Raw genomic sequence first — 22,342 nt, forward strand, 5'->3', positions numbered from 1 at the left:
ACACACAGACACACACACAGACAGACAGACAGACAGACAGACATGATCTGCTAGGTCTCATAGTAAGTTCTCACTGCGTTCGCAATCACTGCGTTCGCAATAAGAATACCGACTTAAAATGGCTTACAGGATGTGTTTGATTGGAAGCGTCGTTCGTTGCACCTGCAGGTGTTGATGAAAGTGCTAAAGTGGAGAATGGTGTAAAAGTGGAGCAATTTGCTGTTGACGTGACTGCCTTCAAGTTCACACCTGTCCCGCGTTCAGCATCATATCGGCTTCCATTTGTGAACATAATATCATATCGGTATAATACAGTTTGCTATATACAACCCCCCTCGTCCCCTAGCTGTCTAACCCATTCTGACCGGGCACCCATTTTGGTGTTAGCATCATGTTATGCTTTACCTATTGAAAAATAGCAGATCTACAAGCTCATATCGCGCCACCGAGTGGCGCGATACGAGCTTGTAGGTCTGCTATTTTTAAAAAATTCGAAGAACGACTGACATTTTTAGAATCTGATCTCAGGTCAGAATGGGTTCATCAGACCAGTGTGTGTCCAGTGGAAACCTCGTATGAATCTGATCTCAGGTCAGAATGGGCTAATCCCTGAACAAAATGTCATTCCAGTGTGTGTTCCGACAGCTCTCTCTCTCTCTCTCTCTCTGCCCTCTCAAGGTTGTGTTTGTCAGACAGGACGTCTCTGACACTTCTGGATTATCTCCCTCTCACGGCTGGGGGTCACTATCTTTAAGTGTGTGGATCAGTGTGCACATAACAGATGTGCCAGCCCAGCACACACATTGCATGTGCGTATATGCACAGCAACACACACACACACACACACACACACACGCACGCACGCACGTGCACACACTCTAGACTATTTCTTACTTCTTGTGTGTGCCGTAGGAGGTGACACTGCTCCTCATGTGTAGAGAAGTATGTACAATATGATGAGAGGAATGAAGAATTAATTGGAAATGAGGGTATAGAATGGGGGGATAAAGCTGTGAAGAGGGAAAGGGGGGGTGGGGGGGGCAGAGAAAGGGACCTGCGTTGGGGAATATCCCTCCAAGGAAATTATGCTAGTATGTGTGTCACACACATACTGTATACTAGCATAATTTTCCTTGGAGTGTGTGTGTGTGTGTGTGTGTGTGTGTGTGTGTGTGTGTGTGTGTGTGTGTGTGTGTGTGTGTGTGTGTGTGTGTGTGTGTGTGTGTGTGTGTGTGTGTGTGTGTGTGTGTGTGTGTGTGTGTGTGTGTGTGTGTGTGTGTGTGTGTGTGTGTGTGTGTGTGTGATCAGTCTAGCAGCCCGAATTAATGTGGGCCCCAGGGACGGACGCCCAGGGGTCCTTGAGGGGGTTCCGGGGGTTGTTATTGAAGGCCGATGCCTCTATACATTATACAAACACAAAACGTATACCACGCTCCATCAAAATGCTATTCTGATGTAGTTGTTCTGTTCTGTTTTCTCAACTTAAACGTCGTAGGCATGGCTGTCAACAATCATGACTTGATGATGCATTGTCACACCAATATTGTTGTTGTTGTTTTCCCCCACGCATGGGACAGATATGACAAATCACTACAAAGATAAGCGTAAAATAGGCCTGGGCCGTGGCTCAGCGGTCCAGTCTGGCAGTGTGCCGCGGGTTCGACTCCCGATCCCGACGGCCTTTACTGCATGTCACCCCCCCCCCCCCCATCTCTCTCAGCCTACTGTCTATCCCTCTATAAAAAATATAAAAAGATCATGTGTACCGATTCGCGTGAGATTTGGATGAAATCTGTGCGACTAATATAAACAGTGTGTTTTGCAGAAATCGGCCTCATGGTGGCGCTATAACCGGCAGATGGAGGGATGCAGGAACAATGTTTTCCATGGCCTCTAGGGAGTGCGCATACAAAGTTGTACACAGATCGATGCAGTTATAGGTAAAAACAGGAATTGCCCTGTTATAGCGCCACAGCGCCACCGTGAGGCTGATTTGGAAAAGAATAAGTGGCATGTCGTCCTAGTGGAAATATGCGTGTATAATGTTTCACAGAAATTGCACATTGTGTTTGTGATTTGTGGCATTTTGTTCGAAACGGACCAATCATGTTAGCTTTGGAAGCCAATCTTAGCCAATCAGGATGGAATATGGGAAATGGTGCAGATCCGTGTTGATCACATGACTATGGAGATAGTGTATACTAGCGCATTGTGTGATGTATGGATAAATGTGTACGAGTAATCTACAGAAATGTGTTTTGTCAAAATTGGCCTCGTGGTGACAGGCCGAATATTTGGGGGAGAGGTTCGTCGTTGGCATCCAGGGAGTGTGTGTGCACAGTTTGGCTGGTAATGGACAGACGGATGCACACACACACACACACACACACACACACACACGGACACACACGGACACACACACACGGACGGACGGTCGGACGGACGGACACAGTGCAAAACATACTCTCTCCCCATGCCTTCGGCCTGGTGGAGACAATAAAGAAACAACACATACTCTCTCCCCATGCCTTCGGCCTGGTGGAGACAAACATACTCTCTCCCCATGCCTTCGGCCTGGTGGAGACAAACATACTCTCTCCCCATGCCTTCGGCCTGGTGGAGACAAACATACTCTCTCCCCATGCCTTCGGCCTGGTGGAGACAATAAAGACGAACGCCACAAAAGAGATAGCGGAAATATAGGCGAGCTGTAAGCTTTCCGCGCGGCGCGTTGTGAGGTTGTAGGTCTGCTGCTTTAATTATTGTATTATTCAATGTTTATTCAATGTTTTTCAACATGGAAACGATTATGACGATTATCTCAAATAATTTCCGATTTAGGGGATTATGCAGGGCCTAAATGTAGGTCCATCATATGCCGTATCCATTAAGTATGTGCCATATGCATATGGGGCGGGGGACGGGGGTATTAGCCCATATCATGGCACAAGTAGAAGCATCTGTCCTTCTGTTGAACCTTTGCCTGGAGCTGTGTTGATTTTGACAGCAAATTTAGTATTAGTCACATTTTAGTCACCTGGAATATTTTAGTGTACATTTTTTGTCGACTGACTACAGTTGATTTAGTCGACTAAAATGTATTTTGGCGGGGCTTGATGCCGTCGTAATGGCTGATTTTACACTCGCTGAAAATAGCAGATCTACAATCTCTTGTAGATCGGCTATAGCATGCAACCAAGTGTAAAATTACTTGTCTTTTACTTAGCGGTATACTGTATCTGTTGTCCACTAGGCCCTTCCTAACATTTTGGTCTAGTTTTTATTCTTACAAAATTGTCAGTATATTTAGTCTAAGTTTTAATCATCATATCTTAGTTTTTATTCATTTAGTTTTCGTCTGTGACAAAAGGTAGTCAACGAACATCTTTCGTCATAGTATTAAGGTTCATTCTTAGTCTGGATTTTCGGTGGTGGGGTGACCACCGAACTACAACATGACGTCACTGAGCCGCGGTGAAGAGCAAACCACCGCCACCACCGCTCCAGCCCTTCTCTCTGTTTTTACTCACCACCGCTCAACGTTATTTCAGCTCCGGTGGTCACCTCACCACCGGAGCGGTGGTCACCTCACCACCGGAGTGGTGGTCACCTCACCACCGGAGCGGTGGTCACCTCACCACCGGAGCGGTGGTCACCTCACCACCGGAGCGATGGTCACATCACCACCGAAAATCCAGACTATGAATGAGCCTTTAGTCGACAAAATCAACGCGGTCACAAACCTCATGTCTACCATTCTACCTGTAATATGATACTGCTTCAGAAACGATTCATCAATAGAAATTCACGATTTTGCACCAGAACAGTGTTGATGAACTGAAAGGCTGGTGTTTTTTTTTGTTTTTTTTAATACAGTACATGAAAGCCTTTAGCCTGGATCCGTTTCAGAGTTTCTGTGAGTCTCAGATCTTCTGGTAGTTTAATTGTCACACCGTGTGTGGCATAATAAGCACTGCCTCACTATTTTTCTTTTTAATTGTCTGTCTGTCTCTCTCTCTCTCTCTCTCTCTCTCTCTCTCTCTCTCTCTCTCTCTCTCTCTCTCTCTCTCTCTCTCTCTCTCTCTCTCTCTCTCTCTCTCTCTGGAAGCCAATGAATGATCCCAGAATTGGTTTAAATGTGAGTAAATTCAATGTGAGTAAATCTATTACCAGAGAGTTCAAATGGAACGTCAGTAAAGCTTGTGTTTTTATACCAAGTTGCTTTTCCATGATTGTAATGGTGACGTTTTCATAAGTATTGATATCTTATATAATCGTTGTCAGGCCGGCCGGGGCAGACGTCGCAGAAATAAGTCAAATGGATTACTGTATAGCTTAAAATAACTTGGGGGGGGGGGGGGGAATGTCAAGTACATTACTGTAGCTGTAGACAAGATTACATGGCATTGTGATTGTAAATCAACTTTTTGAGTGGTGCAACCGCTCCTACAACCAGCAATGTCCGTGTACCTGTACCTACCTATGTGTATCTGAGCACGAGTATATGAGTATATTTTGATGTACAAAATAAGACATGCCCAAAACACCCTCTCTACTCCTTCACCTTCAGGGTGTGGGCTGTGGGGGGTGTCAAAAATATGGGGGCCGGTTAAAAAATGATTATTTTGGGCCTGAAAACGTTGTGCTACAGTGTACTAGTGGGACAGGAGAACCACTGTCCACTGTACTGTCCACTGTGCTACCGTCTACTAGTGGGGACAGGACAGGAGAGCGGAAGCGTGCAACAGCTGTGCTCAGCATATTCTATATATTTCTTTAAAATAGCAGCGCGTGTGTGTGTGTGTGTGTGTGTGTGTGTGGTCAGCAATATGGAAATGGTGCATCTCTGTTACAGAGACAGCCGACGACAAGGAAGTTCAACACGCACGCAAACACGCACACACGCAACAAACACGCACACACATGCGCGCTCCATCTGATATGTGAGAGCCTGTACTGTATATACAGTAAGTGCGGATGTGGAGAGACCAGGGGCTGAGCTGAGCTTATTACAGCCATGCAGGTGTACAGTACAGTACAGTACATCACTGTTATGGAGCGCGAGGGGCTGCTCATGCCCACAGCCGAAATGGACTCGGGTCGTAAAGTCCATATTCTGGAGTGCACGGTGACACTTTTATTCCATTGTCCACTCACCCCCACTGCCCCCCCCCCCCCACTGCCTCCCTCCACCCCTCCCCCCTCCCCACTGCCTCCCTCCACCCCCACCCCCAGTGTTTATCTATTCTACTGTATACTGTCTCTCACCCACTCCCCTCATTCTGTCTCTTGATCTCTCTATCGGTGGCACCGCTTCTCTCTCTCTCTCTCTCTCTCTCTCTCTCCCTCTCTCTCTCTCTCTCTCTCTCTCTCTCTCTCTCTCTCTCTCTCTCCTCTCTCTCACATGCACACGTGCACGCCACGCACGCAAGCAAACAACACTCTTGTACTGGCATGTTTATTATGCTCACAGACTTGAGTTCCTTTTCTCACTTTTCACTCACACTCTCGCGCTCTCTCTCCCACACACTTGGCTCTCAATTGCCTTGATATATTCACACACACACACACACACACACACACACACACACACACACACACACACGCTCGCACACGTTCGCGTGCATATTATGCTCACAGACTTTACTTCTTTCTCTCACTTTCAAGTACACACTGTCACTTGGTGAGAACACTCACATTCACTGGGCTAACTGGGTTAGCACTGTCCCACTTTAATATGACAGCTGGTGATGAATATGTTCTGGGTCTCGCGCTCGGACTGCATTCCATCCCTCGATCTGCTCGCATGTTGTTCCCCTCCTCTGTTTCGCCCTCCTCTGTTTCGCATGTTCTCTCTGTATGTATGTTCTTCTGATGTTCATGTTCATGTTGTGTTCTTCTCTGTTGGCTCTTACTTCTTTAACCCATTCTGACCTGAGATCAGATTCATACGAGGTTTCCACTGGACACACACTGGTCTGATTAACCCATTCTGACCTGAGATCAGATTCTAAAAATGTCAGTCGTGCGTGGTGCGCGTTGTGAATGATACGTAGGTTGCAGTCAGGGCAACAGCAGTATATTGTAGCTGCGTGGTGCGCGTTGTGAATGATGCGTAGGTTGCAGTCAGGGCAACAGCAGTAGCTGCGCAGTGCGGGGTGTGAATGATGCGTAGGTTGCAGTCAGGGCAGCAGCAGTAGCTGCGTGGCGCGCGTTGTGAATGATACGTAGGTTGCAGTCAGGGCAGCAGCAGTATAGCTGTGCAGTGCGCATTGACACGACTTCAAACTGGTCGTTTGACGTCACCATGTGACGCATTTTGACCTTGCAGATCGGCTATTTTCAAATGGCCCGAAATGTACTTGTATACTTACCATAGATACTTATATACTAGAAGTATCTATGGTAACTAACGTTTTCAAATAAATGTAGTGGAGTAAAACGTATACAGTATTTGCCTCTGAGATGTAGTGGAGTAGAAGTAAAAGTATTAAAAAAAAAAGGTTACTGTGATAATAGAACCTGTGAGCAGAGATGAGTAGACGAGGATCAAGTGTCAAGGGAGAAAAAGTGGGCGTTACCTACGTAACACACCCCTCGGGGGGGGGGAGGGGAGGGGGGGGGGATTATATGGGGGGTGACGGCAAACATCTTAATGAAACCTGGTAGGTTCAATCAGTCGGGGCAGCAGGACAAACCCTTGAGTGCTTTTTCCCCGCAGTGATAAAGGTCAACAGGGCTGGCCAGGAGAAGCTAATGGCTTCTTCTTGGCTCGGCCGTGTCGACCGCTGCAGAAAGATGACTGTAGAAAGGACGAGGACTGAGTCAGGAAGGAGTGACTGGAGTCAGTGGGAGGCAGCCTGAGAGCAGCCCTCTGTGACCGTCATGTTTCAGTAGAACTTATGCCTCTGTGACTGTGATGTTTCAGTAGAACTGACGCCTCTGTGACCGTGATGTTTCAGTAGAACTGACGCCTCTGTGACTGTGATGTTTCAGTAGAACTGATGCCTCTGTGACTGTGATGTTTCAGTAGAACCGACGCCTCTGTGACTGTGATGTTTCAGTAGAACTGATGCCTCTGTGACTGTGATGTTTCAGTAGAACCGATGCCTCTGTGACTGTGATGTTTCAGTAGAACTGATGCCTCTGTGACTGTGATGTTTCAGTAGAACTGATGCCTCTGTGACTGTGATGTTTCAGTAGAACTGACGCCTCTGTGACTGTGATGTTTCAGTAGAACTGATGCCTCTGTGACCGTCATGTTTCAGTAGAACTGATATGCCTCTGTGACTGTGATGTTTCAGTAGAACTGATGCCTCTGTGACCGTCATGTTTCAGTAGAACTGATGCCTCTGTGACCGTGATGTTTCAGTAGAACTGATGCCTCTGTGACTGTGATGTTTCAGTAGAACTGATGCCTCTGTGACTGTGATGTTTCAGTAGAACTGATGCCTCTGTGACCGTGATGTTTCAGTAGAACTTATGCCTCTGTGACCGTGATGTTTCAGTAGAACTGATGCCTCTGTGACCGTGATGTTTCAGTAGAACTGATGCCCTCTGTGACCGTGATGTTTCAGTAGAACTGATGCCTCTGTGACTGTGATGTTTCAGTAGAACTGATGCCTCTGTGACCGTGATGTTTCAGTAGAACTGATGCCTCTGTGACTGAAAAGGTGATGTTTCAGTAGAACGGTACCTCTCTGACTGCTGTTTCAGTAGAACGGTACCTCTCTGACTGCTGTTTCAGTAGAACGGTACCTCTCTGACTGCTGTTTCAGTAGAACGGTACCTCTCTGACTGCTGTTTCAGTAGAACGGTACCTCTCTGACTGCTGTTTCAGAAGAATGGGGCACATTTGAACCATGACGGTTTTGGATCCAATGCACGGTTTTGAATTCTATATGCACACAGAATAACGCTTAACCCATTTTGGGCGGGAACCCTTTTTGGTGTTTTATGTTATAATTTAGCTATTGGAAAATAGCAGATCTACAAGCTCATAGCGCGCCACTCAAGCTTGCAGGTCTGCTATTTTTTAAAATTTGAGCACCACTAATACAGAAACGTGTCAGAAAACTGTCATTAACACTGACTCTGTTTGACCAGAATGGAACAGAGCCTTCATTAGTGTCATTAACACTGACTCTGTTATGACCAGAAAGGAACAGAGCCTTCATTAATATCATTAACACTGACTCTGTTTGACCAGAATGGAACAGAGCCTTCATTAGTGTCATTAACACTGACTCTGTTATGACCAGAATGGAACAGAGCCTTCATTAGTATCATTAACACTGACTCTGTTTGACCAGAATGGAACAGAGCCTCCATTAGTATCATTAACACTGACTCTGTTTGACCAGAATGGAACAGAGCCTTCATTAGTATCATTAACACTGACTCTGTTTGACCAGAATGGAACAGAGCCTTCATTAGTGTCATTAACACTGACTCTGTTTGACCAGAATGGAACAGAGCCTTCATTGGTGTGAGAGAACTCCTTGTGCTGCTGGTTCAGGATAGGCCTCACATCCTGCATACACTGACACCGCGCTAGACAGGAACGCCCACAAATGTCACATCTGGTTTTAGCCCGGGGTAAGAATTTTCTATGGCTGCCAATGCAACTTGGTCCAATCCTTAATCACATACGGACAAACTTCTATGCCGATAATATCTAACTTGCGGAGGTAGCGTGCCTTATTGTCCACGGGGCAACAGATCTTTCAACGTATGGCATTGCAAATACGTTTGATAACCGCTACTCTGCGCAATATTGTTTTGGAAATCCCGCAAATTTCATTGCCGTGAACGAGAGCAAATCACAACTTCCCCCCCGGGGGTGGGCGGAGTCACAGCTTGACGCTCTGAATACGTGCCGTGGTGTTGGTCTCATGTTCTCTTTAAATGTACGGCTGCAACTATCGATTATTTTCTTTGCGAATCGATTCATTATTTCAACTAATCGAATAACCGAGAAGCATGTTTTTCTTTCCCCCCCCTAATACTAGACTAGACTACCGTAGTTCGATTAACTGTTGCAGCCCTAATGAAATAATCCCATGTTTGTCCTGTAACTTCACGCTAATCCCACCCAGGCCGTGTGAACCCTCATTCTTCCCCCTCTTCCCCCTCATCTCATCTCATCTCTCCGCTCCACTCAATTCAATTTCCCACCACCGTCTTTCTCCCCTCCTCTCTCCTCACGTCACCTTCCTCCCTCCTCTCCTCATGTCACCTTCCTCCCTTCTCTCCTCTCCTCTCCTCTCCTCCCCCTCCACCTCCGCTCAATTCAATTTCCCACAGGCTTTTATCGGGGTCGTAAAGACTCGATTCAATCACCTGTCGTTGGTATTATGCTAAGCCCTGCAGATCTGGTTAGGGATTTGTCTCTTCCTACTAAACATCGGCTCCTCTCCTCTCCACCCTTCCCCTGATCCCCTCACTTGCCATCGAGGAGGAGTGGTAGTGGATTGACAGCTGCCGTGCGCGGCTGGATTATTACACTCAGCAGAAATCTAGTTTTCTATATCCAGCCCGTGGTATAACACAGATTCACCTGTGAAGCCTGCGTACAATTTGACCATGCCTAGTTTTTATCGAGTACTTTTAATGAGGAAGAACACACACATTCAATACCAAATAAGGCAGATGCTGTGCAGAAAATGGTTTATTATTTTTAGTTTATTGTTTTATTTCAGATTATTATTATTGTTTATATTTTCTTCAAGGTATGCTACAGTACACGTCCATTACGGAAATCATGATTATTAATCAATCTGAACAGAAGTTTTTATAAATATCGATATTTTATAATTTAATACAATATATTTGTATTTGTGTCAAATTTGGCACCAGAACTATCGAAACGTATAGTTTTGCAGGCCGGATGTGCATGTCGAATTGAATAAAATAACACTATCCATACTCCATATTTAGGCGATAAGGTGACCACCGAAATGGTGCTTAGTAATAATAATAATAATAATAATAATAAAACTTTATTTGTATAGCACCTTTCATGACATGAAATGCAGCTCAAAGTGCTTTACAGAGCAATGGAGGGAAAAAAAGAAAAGCAAGGCAAAGACATTAAAAAAAACAAGCAGTAATGCAATACAGTGAGGACATGAATAACAAAAAATAAAAGATCAATTAAAAGCAATGTTGTAGAAGTGGGTCTTGAGCTGTGCTTTAAAAATGTCTACAGAGGCTGCCTGACGAAGGTACAGTGGGCGCTTGTTCCACGCCGTCGGCCCGTAGAAGCAAAAAGCTTCTACGTAGTAAAAACAGATTGTTTGTGTGAGCGGTGAGTCGCTTATCACCGCGGCGTGACGTCATGTTGTAGTTTTCGTTTAATCGCCTTCAGGGTGATTAACCACCTCCGCTTCGCGTCGGTGGTTAAACCCCCTGTCGGTAAATTATCTCCCGAAAACGACCACCTAGGGCGGCAGACATTATCCCGGACCCTCACACACTACATGTATGTGTACACTATATACAGCCTATACTGGCAGTGAGTGTGCACAATACACGTGGCGCTGATGGGTGGAACGGTTTGTGAGATTAGATTAGACGGACATCGTCGTAAATAAGCGACCTACCCTCTCATACGGATGGCTATAGGCTCCTGCAGAGCCATCGGGATATCAAGATAGAACATCCTTTAGTGATGAAAACGTTGAGCTGCAATAAACAGCAGTGGGTGCATATATTGTTTTAATGCTGATCATTTGGTTTGTCTCTGCATCTGTTCACCAGAGTATGAGCTTACATTCCACTCCCACAATGCATGTTCTATAACATTTAGCTGTGTTCACCTCTCAAAAGGGCTTGGGTGTCCATTAGATGCTAATGGCCTCTTCTTTTCACAGTAGAGTTGAGCATGGCATTAAACATAGTTTCAGCGTTTAGTCCCACACAGGGGGGGGGATAGACTCTGGAGAGAATAAATCCAATAGCCTATGCCTAGAGCTATTTTTTTCAGTCAATGTCACCACCCCCAAAGGAGCACTTAACCTGCTCAATAGCATGGATCTGTTTTAAATCATGGATAGTCATTAGTCACAGTCATTACAGCAAATGCTTTTGTGTTCTCTTGTGATGCTTTAATCCATTTTGTGCGGGAACCCCTTTCGGCGTCAGCATTATGTTATGCTTTAGCTATTGAGAAATAGCAGATCTATAAGCTCATAGCGCGCCACCGCTACGAGCTTGTAGGTCTGCTATTTTGGAAAAATCGAAGAACCACTGACATAGAAACATAGCTTTTTCAGAAAACTGTCATTTTCAAACAGACGTTTTTAGAATCTGATCTCAGGTCAGAATCGGTTAAGCCACGATTAATACTGTGATGCACACACGGAGCCCCCCCACCACCGGACGGTGCAGATATCTATAACACAACAGCAGATGTTGATGTAACATTGTCCATTGATATGGATCCATTGTGAGTCTTTTGTGTATTCATAATTCCATTATTTGATAATCGGTTTCCCCAGGACGTCCCTATAATGGTTACCGTTTACAAACATCACCGGAACGACCACGCCAGGAGGAAGGCAGGTGGGAAAATGAGATTTGGGCTGATAATGTCGGTACAGTGACAGCTTGTTTTGTTCTTTTTGTATAGATGGATATATCCGTCGGCTTTTCCCTTTATCGCAGAAGCGCTTGTTTGATCAGGGAAAACGGGACGCGTTTATCCACTGAGAAACGGTGCCAATGTCAGCGGAGGATTCTGCGGTCGTTTGTCTTTATCTGGGAAAGTCACATTGAGGTGGAAAACGTTGTCCCATTTGAGCCGTTGAGCCAAGAGAGTTCTGAGCACTGCGGCGGCAGGCAGGCAGACTCTCGTCCTGTATGAGCCACTTCTGTGTGAATTAGCCCCGTTCTTCCGCCATGATCACTCATTCTGTCAGTCAGTCTCTCTCTCTCTCTCTCTCTTTTTAAATATATATATTTATATATAGTTTTTTATTGGGGACAGTTAAGCAGCACATCTGACAAGAAAATCTGTGCACATGCCGGTAGTCACTCACTTTTTTTTTTAAAACATCACAAAAGCATCACAGAAACACAAACATAAAGAAACAACGTACAGTCGTACACCCCCCACAACAAGACAAGGACAAACGGGACAAAAATAAGTAAAGATAAAAGTAAAAACCCCAGGTCACACTATGGGTCACAGTCAGAGTATTGTACACTTGTGAGAGAGGCACTGTCTGTTAATTCTGAAATCCACAGTCCGCTATATTTGGGTCAAACCGAGCAGTCTATTCCAGGGAGGTACGAATATTGAAGTATTCTATAAAGGGTCTCTCCATGCCTTAGTGAAGCCTTCGGAGGTTCCTCTGAGAGAGAATTTTAGATTTTTTTCCAAGCTTAAGAAGTACATCACATCGTTGAGCCAGATTGAGTGAGAGGGTGGATTTGGCGACTTCCAAGATAGTAATATTCTTCTAGCTAACGGTGTTGCAAAAGCAATAACCTCTAACTTCTGATGTGTGTACTGTAAGTGGTTTGACGGTGTGCCGAATATATATATATAGCTATCAATGGACAGGGTTGTGGTGCAATTTCTAGCACGTCTGACAGTGTGACAAACACAAGTGACCAGAATCACTGTAGCTGGGGACCAAACCAATACATACTGTATGTGTGAGATGTGCTTGTGTCTCTGGGCACAGCGATCGCACTTCGAGTCTGCCTCAGGATACATTTCAGCCACAGCACCCTGGCTTTACTAAGATGAGCTCTATATGTATTACTTTTGGTTTGAATTAGGCTGAGGCGTGCACGTGAGGAGGTTGAGTTGACTCTGTATAGTGCGTCTGCCGACCACTCATCTGTCAATTCTCTTTCCCATTAGTTTTTTAACCCTTTTTTTAACCCTCTCTCTGTGTGTGTCTCTCTCTCTCTCTCTCTCTCTCTCTCTCTGTGTCTCTCTGTGTCTCTCTCCCTGCAGAGGCCCACTCCAGTGCCATGATGTCTAACCTCTCTCTCTCTCTCTGTGTCTCTCTGTGTCTCTCTCCCAGAGGCCCACTCCAGTGCCATGATGTCTAACTCTCTCTCTCTCTCTCTCTCTCTCTCTCTCTCTCTCTCTCTCTCTCTCTCTCTCTCTCTCTCTCTCTCTCTCTGTGTCTCTCTGTGTCTCTCTCCCTGCAGAGGCCCACTCCAGTGCCATGATGTCTAACCTCTCTCTCTCTCTCTCTCTCTCTCTCTCTCTGTGTCTCTCTCCCAGAGGCCCACTCCAGTGCCATGATGTCTAACTCTCTCTCTCTCTCTCTCTCTCTCTCTCTCTCTCTCTCTCTCTCTCTCTCTCTCTCTCTCTCTCTCTGTCTCTCTGTGTCTCTCTCCCTGCAGAGGCCCACTCCAGTGCCATGATGTCTAACCTCTCTCTCTCTCTCTCTGTGTCTCTCTGTGTCTCTCTCCCAGAGGCCCACTCCAGTGCCATGATGTCTAACTCTCTCTCTCTCTCTCTCTCTCTCTCTCTGTGTCTCTCTGTGTCTCTCTCCCTGCAGAGGCCCACTCCAGTGCCATGATGTCTAACCTCTCTCTCTCTCTCTCTGTGTCTCTCTGTGTCTCTCTCCCAGAGGCCCACTCCAGTGCCATGATGTCTAACTCTCTCTCTCTCTCTCTCTCTCTCTCTCTCTCTCTCTCTCTCTGTGTCTCTCTGTGTCTCTCTCCCAGAGGCCCACTCCAGTGCCATGATGTCTAACCTCTCTCTCTCTGTGTCTCTCTGTGTCTCTCTCCCAGAGGCCCACTCCAGTGCCATGATGTCTAACTCTCTCTCTCTCTCTCTCTCTCTCTGTGTCTCTCTGTGTCTCTCTCCCAGAGGCCCACTCCAGTGCCATGATGTCTAACCTCTCTCTCTCTCTCTGTGTCTCTCTGTGTCTCTCTCCCAGAGGCCCACTCCAGTGCCATGATGTCTAACCTCTCTCTCTCTCTCTGTGTCTCTCTCCCAGAGGCCCACTCCAGTGCCATGATGTTCGACTGCCTCTACCTGGAGCTCTCTGCCTCTCTGGAGCACGGCACCACGGAGCTGCTGGAGGGGGCGGTGCGCGCGGCCCGGGGGGACGCCGTGGGTCCCGGCTGGACGGACGGCGACCCGGCGTCGTCCGGCCGCAGGGAGAGCCTGACCAGCCGGGCCAAGCGCTTCCTGGCCGGCCTGGTGCCGCGCTCGTACGGCCGCGACAGGGACCGCGACCGGGGACGCTACCGCGAGATGAGCCGCCACCGGGGCAGCAAGATCCTCCGGCAGAAGTCGCGCTCCTGCCACGACCTCAGCGCCATGTGACCCCGATGACCGCATGACCCCCTCCCCCAGCCCCCCACGCCCCCGCCACCTCCAGCGTACGCACATGCACACACACGCGTACACACACACACCAGGCTCGGCTCCAGGATGAAGGGGCAGTTGAAAATGGTGAGGGGGCACATCGCATTTTTATATAGGAAAACAATATACAGTGTATATACAAAAAGCTTAACCAGAGGGGGCAGAATTTGCAACTGAGGGTGCTGCCTGGAGGCCCGCTCTGGCACCCCCCGTGGCGCCGGGCCTGACACACACACACACACACACACACACGCACACGCGCCAGATGAAAAAGGTGGTGGAGGTACGTATGATGGAAGTGAGGCGAGGACAAAGATGTTTATAGAAGTTCTGGTGATACTAACGAAGGGTATATGCTGGGGAGGATGAGTGACACTGGGGGGGGATGGAGATGTCAGTCTAAAGGGGACATGATGGAGAAAAGGGTCTGGAATCAACCCGGACTGATCGAGGCTGAGCCTTTATCACATTTATAATAATGTTACCTTTTTTGTTGGGTAAGATGGGGGCGGCGGAATATAGATGAGGAAGAGAACAAACGAGACTCGAACAACAGAGATCCAGGCAGATCCAGAGCCTGATGAGACGTGCTCGTCTAGATGAGTCAGAGCGTGTTTCATTACCTCCTCTAAGAGCTACGGGGAAGACAGAGGAGTCAGAGCGTGTTTCATTACCTCCTGTAAGAGCTACGGGGAAGAGAGAGGAGTCAAAGCGTGTTTCATTACCTCCTGTAAGAGCTACGGGGAAGAGAGAGGAGTCAGAGCGTGTTTCATTACCTCCTCTAAGAGCTACGGGGAAGAGAGAGGAGTCAAAGCGTGTTTCATTACCTCCTGTAAGAGAGAGGAGTCAGAGCGTGTTTCATTACCTCCTCTAAGAGCTACGGGGAAGAGAGAGGAGTCAGAGCGTGTTTCATTACCTCCTGTAAGAGCTACGGGGAAGAGAGAGGAGTCAGAGCGTGTTTCATTACCTCCTGTAAGAGAGAGGAGTCAGAGCGTGTTTCATTACCTCCTCTAAGAGCTACGGGGAAGAGAGAGGAGTCAGAGCATGTTTCATTACCTCCTGTAAGAGCTACGGGGAAGAGAGAGAGGAGTCAAAGCGTGTTTCATTACCTCCTGTAAGAGCTATACGGGGAAGAGAGAGGAGTCAGAGCGTGTTTCATTACCTCCTGTAAGAGCTACGGGGAAGAGAGAGGAGTCAGAGCGTGTTTCATTACCTCCTCGAAGAGCTATACGGGGAAGAGAGAGGAGTCAGAGCGTGTTTCATTACCTCCTCTAAGAGCTACGGGGAAGAGAGAGGAGTCAGAGCGTGTTTCATTACCTCCTGTAAGAGCTACGGGGAAGAGAGAGAGGAGTCAGAGCGTGTTTCATTACCTCCTGTGAGAGCTACGAGGAAGAGAGAGAGGAGTCAGAGCGTGTTTCATTACCTCCTGTAAGAGCTACGGGGAAGAGAGAGGAGTCAGAGCGTGTTTCATTACCTCCTGTCAGAGCTACGGGGAAGAGAGAGAGGAGTCAGAGCGTGTTTCATTACCTCCTGTAAGAGCTACGGGGAAGAGAGAGGAGTCAGAGCGTGTTTCATTACCTCCTGTCAGAGCTACGGGGAAGAGAGAGGAGTCAGAGCGTGTTTCATTACCTCCTGTGAGAGCTACGGGGAAGAGAGAGAGGAGTCAGAGCGTGTTTCATTACCTCCTGTGAGAGCTACGGGGAAGAGAGAGGAGTCAGAGCGTGTTTCATTACCTCCTGTCAGAGCTACGGGGAAGAGAGAGGAGTCAGAGCGTGTTTCATTACCTCCTCTAAGAGCTACGGGGAAGAGAGAGAGGAGTCAGAGCGTGTTTCATTACCTCCTCTAAGAGCTACGGGGAAGAGAGAGAGGAGTCAGAGCGTGTTTCATTACCTCCTGTAAGAGAGAGGAGAGCCACGAAGTGGGAGGTAAACAAGCGAGCCACATCGAGACAGTGAGTGGACTGATTTACAGTATAGTTGAGAAATGGGGGGAGAGATTGCGGGGCGGGAGACGGTGTGGACAAGCCATGAACAAACACGAACCCAGCGATCGAGGCACACTGATTATGTAGAAAACAGTCGTGATCTATAAGCTTAGACCTAACCTTGATTTCTTCTTTCTTTTTCTTTTTAATAGCATGGCGTTCCACGGAGAGTAGATGATCTGAGGTGAGATTATTTATACGACCCTTATATATAGGCTCCTGTTAGGATTACACACTACAGGATTTATGATACCTCAGTGGCTATAAACTACAGTCTTTGCTAGTATCCGACCATGTCATTTTTCGAATTGCAAGTCCCTTTATTCGTAAATAAACACCCCATCCATGGACTTTTGTGTCACGCCGAGGACTATACGGCGTAATCCCCTTGTACCGTATCGACTCTGGACCGTTGTTCTCATTGGATTTGAGAACGTGTGACCATACAGGCGACTGCCAACGCTTTTGGATTTACACATGTACAGTATATGAACTCAACCATGAATTTAATATCAGGGTGGAAATTGAAGCCGAAGCCATACATACATCACCAAAATCCACAGAGATTCATCTTCACAAAGAACCCTTTACAGCGTGAGAGAGAGAGAGAGGGGGAGGACATGGGGAGAGGGGGGGGGGATAATGGCTATTCGAGAAAGAAACAATACACTGACCTGACAACTATTGTTTCCGAGTCCTAGCACAGTAGGTTGGGGGGTGCATACGTTGGTTATTAGACATACTAACGGTCCGACAGGCTTTGGTCCGACAGGCTTTAGTCCGACCAACAGCGTCGCACACGACATTATTTTAGTTCAAACTCACCCGTGGCTCCTGGGGGTGCGCACGCTTTTCCGACACACCGAAGATCCGAAGCGGGGGGGACATGCGATGCTATGCGAAAAAGCGATGGTCCGACATGCGCTGCTCCCGTGCTTGCGGTTTGGGGTTAGGTTATGATTGAGGTTTCGGATCAATAGTGTGTCGGAACTAAAGCCTGCACCCGGCTCCTGACTTGCGTGGCCGGTTAAAACTAACCCGTAGCAGCTTAAAACTAACCCGTGGCTCCCGACATGCGTGGCAGGTTAAAACTACCCCCGTGGCGGGTTAAATATACCCCGTGGCAAACGTACCACTAACCTGTGGCTTCCTGTGGGGTTAGGTTTTGGGTAGGGTGTCGGACTCGTGACTGTAGGACTGTTCGTATGTCAGACCAAACACATGCACCCCAGTATAGGTTCAGGTTGCCACTGGAACACAAACCGAGAGATGGTGGAAGAAAAAATGTGAGAGTAAACTAAACTACCTGTTTCATGTTTCCTTTGTGATGCTGGTGTTTTGTTTTAATATTTGTATTTTTGTTTTAAACCTCTGGCATTGGCACGTGTTTTGATACAGTAGACTACAATAGTTCTGCTCGACTAGCACGCACTGTGGGGGCTGGCCACACGGAGGTGGGGGGATGGGGGGGTGACAAAGACGGGGGGAAAAAAGTCACGTTCTGGAAACGTTTTGGCTGTCTTGTCAGCGTGGCAGCACCACTGACACATGCTCATTGTCACTGTCTGTCTGTCTACTAAAACACTCTTGTCTTTCCCAGGAGAATAAATTAACTTTGTTTAACATCCTTAAATGATTGTCCTTTTGTTTCTTAACGTTATTACATTAATTAATGTCACATTTTGGCAGCTTACAGGGAGGTGAGTCACCATTGGATTGACTTGAGTTTCGTGCACAGCAAAAATAAAAGCAAAATATATAATTGTCCATCAATTACAAATTGGAAAAGCCTTGAATTCATGAATAATCTTTGTTTTTTCAGATTTTTGAGGTGGGCTTTCATCATGCCTTCATTTATAGGACAGTAGACTGACAGGAGATGGGGAGAGAGAGACTGACAGGAGATGGGGAGAGAGAGACTGACAGGAGATGGGGAGAGAGAGATGGGGAGTGACGCGCAGGAAAGGTCGTCGGGATCTGGATCTGATCGCACGGCATGCTGTCAGGCTGCATTTGTGGTCTAGTTGCCCGGACCGATATCCCAGCGTTCCGGGCAGAATTCATGAATAATAATGTGTTTTTGTTTCATTGCTTCACAGTAAAACTATGACCATTATGGTCATGCCTGGTGGCGACCGTGGCTCAGGAGGTAGAGCAGGTCATCCAATGACCTGTGGGTCGGCGGTTCGAATCCCGGCTCCTCCTGTGTACATGTCGAAGTGTCTTTGGGCAAGACACTGAACCAAAACACCCCAAATTGCTCCTGATGTGCTGGTTGGCCGCCATCGGTGTATGAATGGGTGAATGTAATGCACTATGTAAAGCGCCTTGGATAAAGGCGCTATATAAATGCACCATTTACCATTTGCCTGGGGGTGACTGACTGACTGACTGAAAATGCACGATTTCATAGTACTGTAAATGCGACCTGCAATCGCAATAATCCAAGTGTCCCGGGAAGTGTTTTAAGAAATAAAGTTTGAAGGAACAATGCAGTGTTTTGGAAGTGATAAAGAGACTGGATAGACTCTATCCAGTGTTTCCTCTATTATGCGATAGAGGACACTTGGATTGAGAGCGAGACCCGTGTTGGAGGTCATCAACACCTTGTTTCTGTTTTGCCGTTAATCTTGGACCCACATAATGCGCCCCAGTTTGGGAATCACGGGCCACACTGTCTGAGCTTCACATTAGAATGAGGACAAGCGGTCCCGACGACTGTCTCAAAGGAGAACAAGACCTTGCAGATGGTCAGTGCACACATTGTCCTATAGGACTGCCCTAAACTTTAGTCTGATAGGAGAATACGACCCTTGCAGAGGGTCAGCTTCAGAACAGACTACCCTAACTCGACATTATATGCCAAAAACAAAGACCCCCCGTGCAGGGAAAACCTACTGTAGTTTGTTTCTTGTGACCAGATCTAGCCAGACTGCGCTCTGTTCACAATGTGTGTGAATGTTTGCAAATGGGTATGGACGTTTTCACAATCTAAAATATAACGTGTTTAAGTTGTATTTACATACATTATTGTTTATTGCTGCTGCTGCTGCTCCTGCCGCCGCCCGCCATGCAGAAATGGGGTGTTAAAATGTGTGCATAATGTCGACCATCTAGCCTCTGTGATTTGCATAATAGGCCTACACTCTGTGTGTGTGTGTGTGCGCGCTATAAATGCCTTCCGGCTTCCCTGCATGCAACAGACCCAGGTTCAAATCCATGTGCTTACAGAGATGCATACAGTAGAGTACATGACTGTTGGAGACAGGCAAAGGGGGGCAGAGGGGACGAGATAGAGATAGAGAGAAGGGGAAAGCAAGAGTGAGAGAGAGGGCAAGAGAGATGGAGTTGGATAAAGAACGGTTGCTTGGAGACTGTTGTCAAGGAAACAATACGTCCTGGAGTCCTTTGGCATCTCAATCATCCCCAATTATTATTATTTTGTTTTTTTTAGATTTGCTTTTATGCTTTATTCAGGAATTTGGGAATTGTTCGATGGTTCAATCACCCTATGGGCTGTATTTTGCGTGTCTTAAGTACCAGGTCTTATTCCCTAACTTGAGTAAACTAAAGACCTGGAGGCGTGATCAATGCTCTTTGGCCACTCAGAATAGCCAAATGGCATTGATCACGCCTCCAGGTCTTTAGTTTACTCAATTTAGGGAATAAGACCTGGTTCTTAAGACACGCAAAATACAGCCCTATGTGTCGAAGTGTCCTTGAGCAAGACACTGAACCCCTAACTGCTCCCAGAGATGGGCAGTATTTACCCTATGTGTGGAAGTGTCCTTGAGCAAGACACTGAACTCTACAAACTGCTATTTGTATCTCATCTGTTTTGTATTTGTAGTGATACATTTTTGACCCAGTAGGCTATTTTTTATTCGTATCAACATACATTTTGTTGTACTTTGCCCATCTTTGACTCCTGCGCTGACTGATGTGCTACTGGTTGGTGCCTTGTGTGAATGGGTGAATGTAATGCACAATTTCACAAATAAAACTATATGCATCCTAGTTTATGTACATCACGCTGTGATGTACATCGCTGATCTGTGAGCTTGTAGATCAGATCTATTTCTTGCCGCAGGTTCGCCCCAGAATAGGGACACTACAGGGTTCATGTGGTTAAGAGGATTTGTCACACTAGCTACTAGTAGCTGAAATTCAATAGACTGGCATCAAAGTCTGTCTGTGTTACATGAGCCAAAGCTCAGACAACAAAGTAGAGAAACAAATGAGATTTGAATCCTCTAGTCTATTACATTGAATCAGCCTCTGAAATTGTGACAGAATCTCTCTCTCTTCCACTGACTCATTCGTGGGGTATATTATATAGGCCTACACCGAGAGACTAGGCAGAATCATATATTTTTTTTTATAGGGATGTGGATTGTGGAGACGGAGACAGGCAGCCTAATTGAGGTACATAAGCACCAGCTCGGTACCAGATGAGCCTTGCAGCTCCCCACTTTACGATATTCAGCCGTGCCTCCTTTGCTGTCCTCATGGATTAAAGTTCTCATTATTATAAGATTAAGATATCTCTGAAATGTCATAAAAGCTAAGGTTAAAGCCTGCAGTCTGCAATGTACTCAACCTGGGTGGCTGTATAGAACAACGAGAATGATATAATATCTCTTCATATTTCTACATACAGTACATTTTGTACAAATTGTTTCACAGATTGGGACAGCCTAACAAAAGCAAAAACAAGATGCATGTCCTAAACACATGCAGCTAATAAAAAAACGTCTTCAACTTTGGTGTGTATGTTGGCAGGCATTTTAGTTAAGACTATAGATTATATCAGAAATGTGTACGACCATGTGCATGTGTGTGTGCTTATGTGTGCAGTTGTGCACACAACGTGCGTGCGTGCTTGGGTTGCCATCAGCACTCTGAACACGTGGAGGCTGTAGAGATTGTGATGCAATGTAGCACCTAGGCCAGGGTTTCTCAAAGAGGGTGCCTTTGGCGCAAGACCGGGAGTGCCTCAGAATACTTTAATATTTGGAATTGATCAGTGTCACTTGCACTTTACTTTGGCCTTTTTCAGTCTATTCTACAGTACACCAAGTACTCTTCACTAAATATAGCAGATTAACCCATTCTGACCTGAGATCAGATTCATACGAGGTTTCCACTGGACACACACTGGTCTGATGAACCAATTCTGACCTGAGATCAGATTCTAAAAATGTCAGTCGTTCTTTGATTTTTCAAAAATAGCAGACCTACAAGCTCGTAGCGCGCCACTCGGTGGCGCGCTATGAGCTTGTAGATCTGCTATTTTTCAATAGCTAAAGCATAACATGATGCCAACACCAAAATGGGTGCCCGGTCAGAATGGGTTAATTTACAAGCTCACAGCGCGCCACGTTGTGACGCATTGTGACGCAACCAAGCCTCGGACAAAACCAACTCGGCACTGATTTGGTTTTCTCTCCGAAATGTTTCCGCTCCATTATAATTTTGAACAATTTCACAAGTAGATATTGAGAGATGCCAGTTTTACCAAACATTTAGGACTTCATTTGAAGTAAAAGTATGAAACTTTCATGTGAATTCATATACCTTTAGTTCCTCTAACTTGTTGTTTCAGCTGATTGTGAATAAATGGGTTACATTACAAACATTTGAGCTTCAAATTAGAGTTCACTCAACCTATCACGAGCCACTATAATGGGCAGAGGCCTTTCAGAGCTCACAGTAAATGTATTTTCACGTGGCATTCCATTCACATCAGTGACATCACCATAATATGCTGCTGCTGTTCCAACACATGTTTGTACAAGACAAATCAAAGCAACCGATATCTCGCGGCCTTACAGAAGAACGAGTTGATCCTGTGTCGATCAAAAATGTAACCATTATTCCTGCCATACATAAACTCAAAGTCAACTTGCCGATCTACAAGCCCAAAACGCATCACGTGGCGCGGTGAGCTTGTAGAGCTGCCATTTCCACTATTTGAGAATCCAAAATGGAAATGATTGACGAATGTGCAAAAA

The 22,342-nt window shown here is 46.4% G+C and overlaps 1 protein-coding gene across 1 annotated transcript in view; it reads left to right on the plus strand.

Moving 5' to 3' along the window:
* rem2 (RAS (RAD and GEM)-like GTP binding 2) overlaps positions 1-14,315 on the plus strand; it is a gene marked incomplete at its 5' end in the record, with an annotated part of 63,238 nt that extends 48,923 nt beyond the window's left edge. The window contains one exon of the mRNA XM_080777234.1: positions 13,971-14,315. Within this exon, the coding sequence (XP_080633360.1) occupies positions 13,971-14,302 (332 nt within the window). The 3' untranslated portion in view covers positions 14,303-14,315. The remainder of the gene's footprint in view (positions 1-13,970) is intronic.
* Positions 14,316-22,342: the final 8,027 nt, after the last annotated feature.

This window comes from Protomyctophum bolini, assembly GCF_963924005.1.
Source record: "Protomyctophum bolini genome assembly, chromosome: 12".
NCBI lineage: Eukaryota > Metazoa > Chordata > Actinopteri > Myctophiformes > Myctophidae > Protomyctophum > Protomyctophum bolini.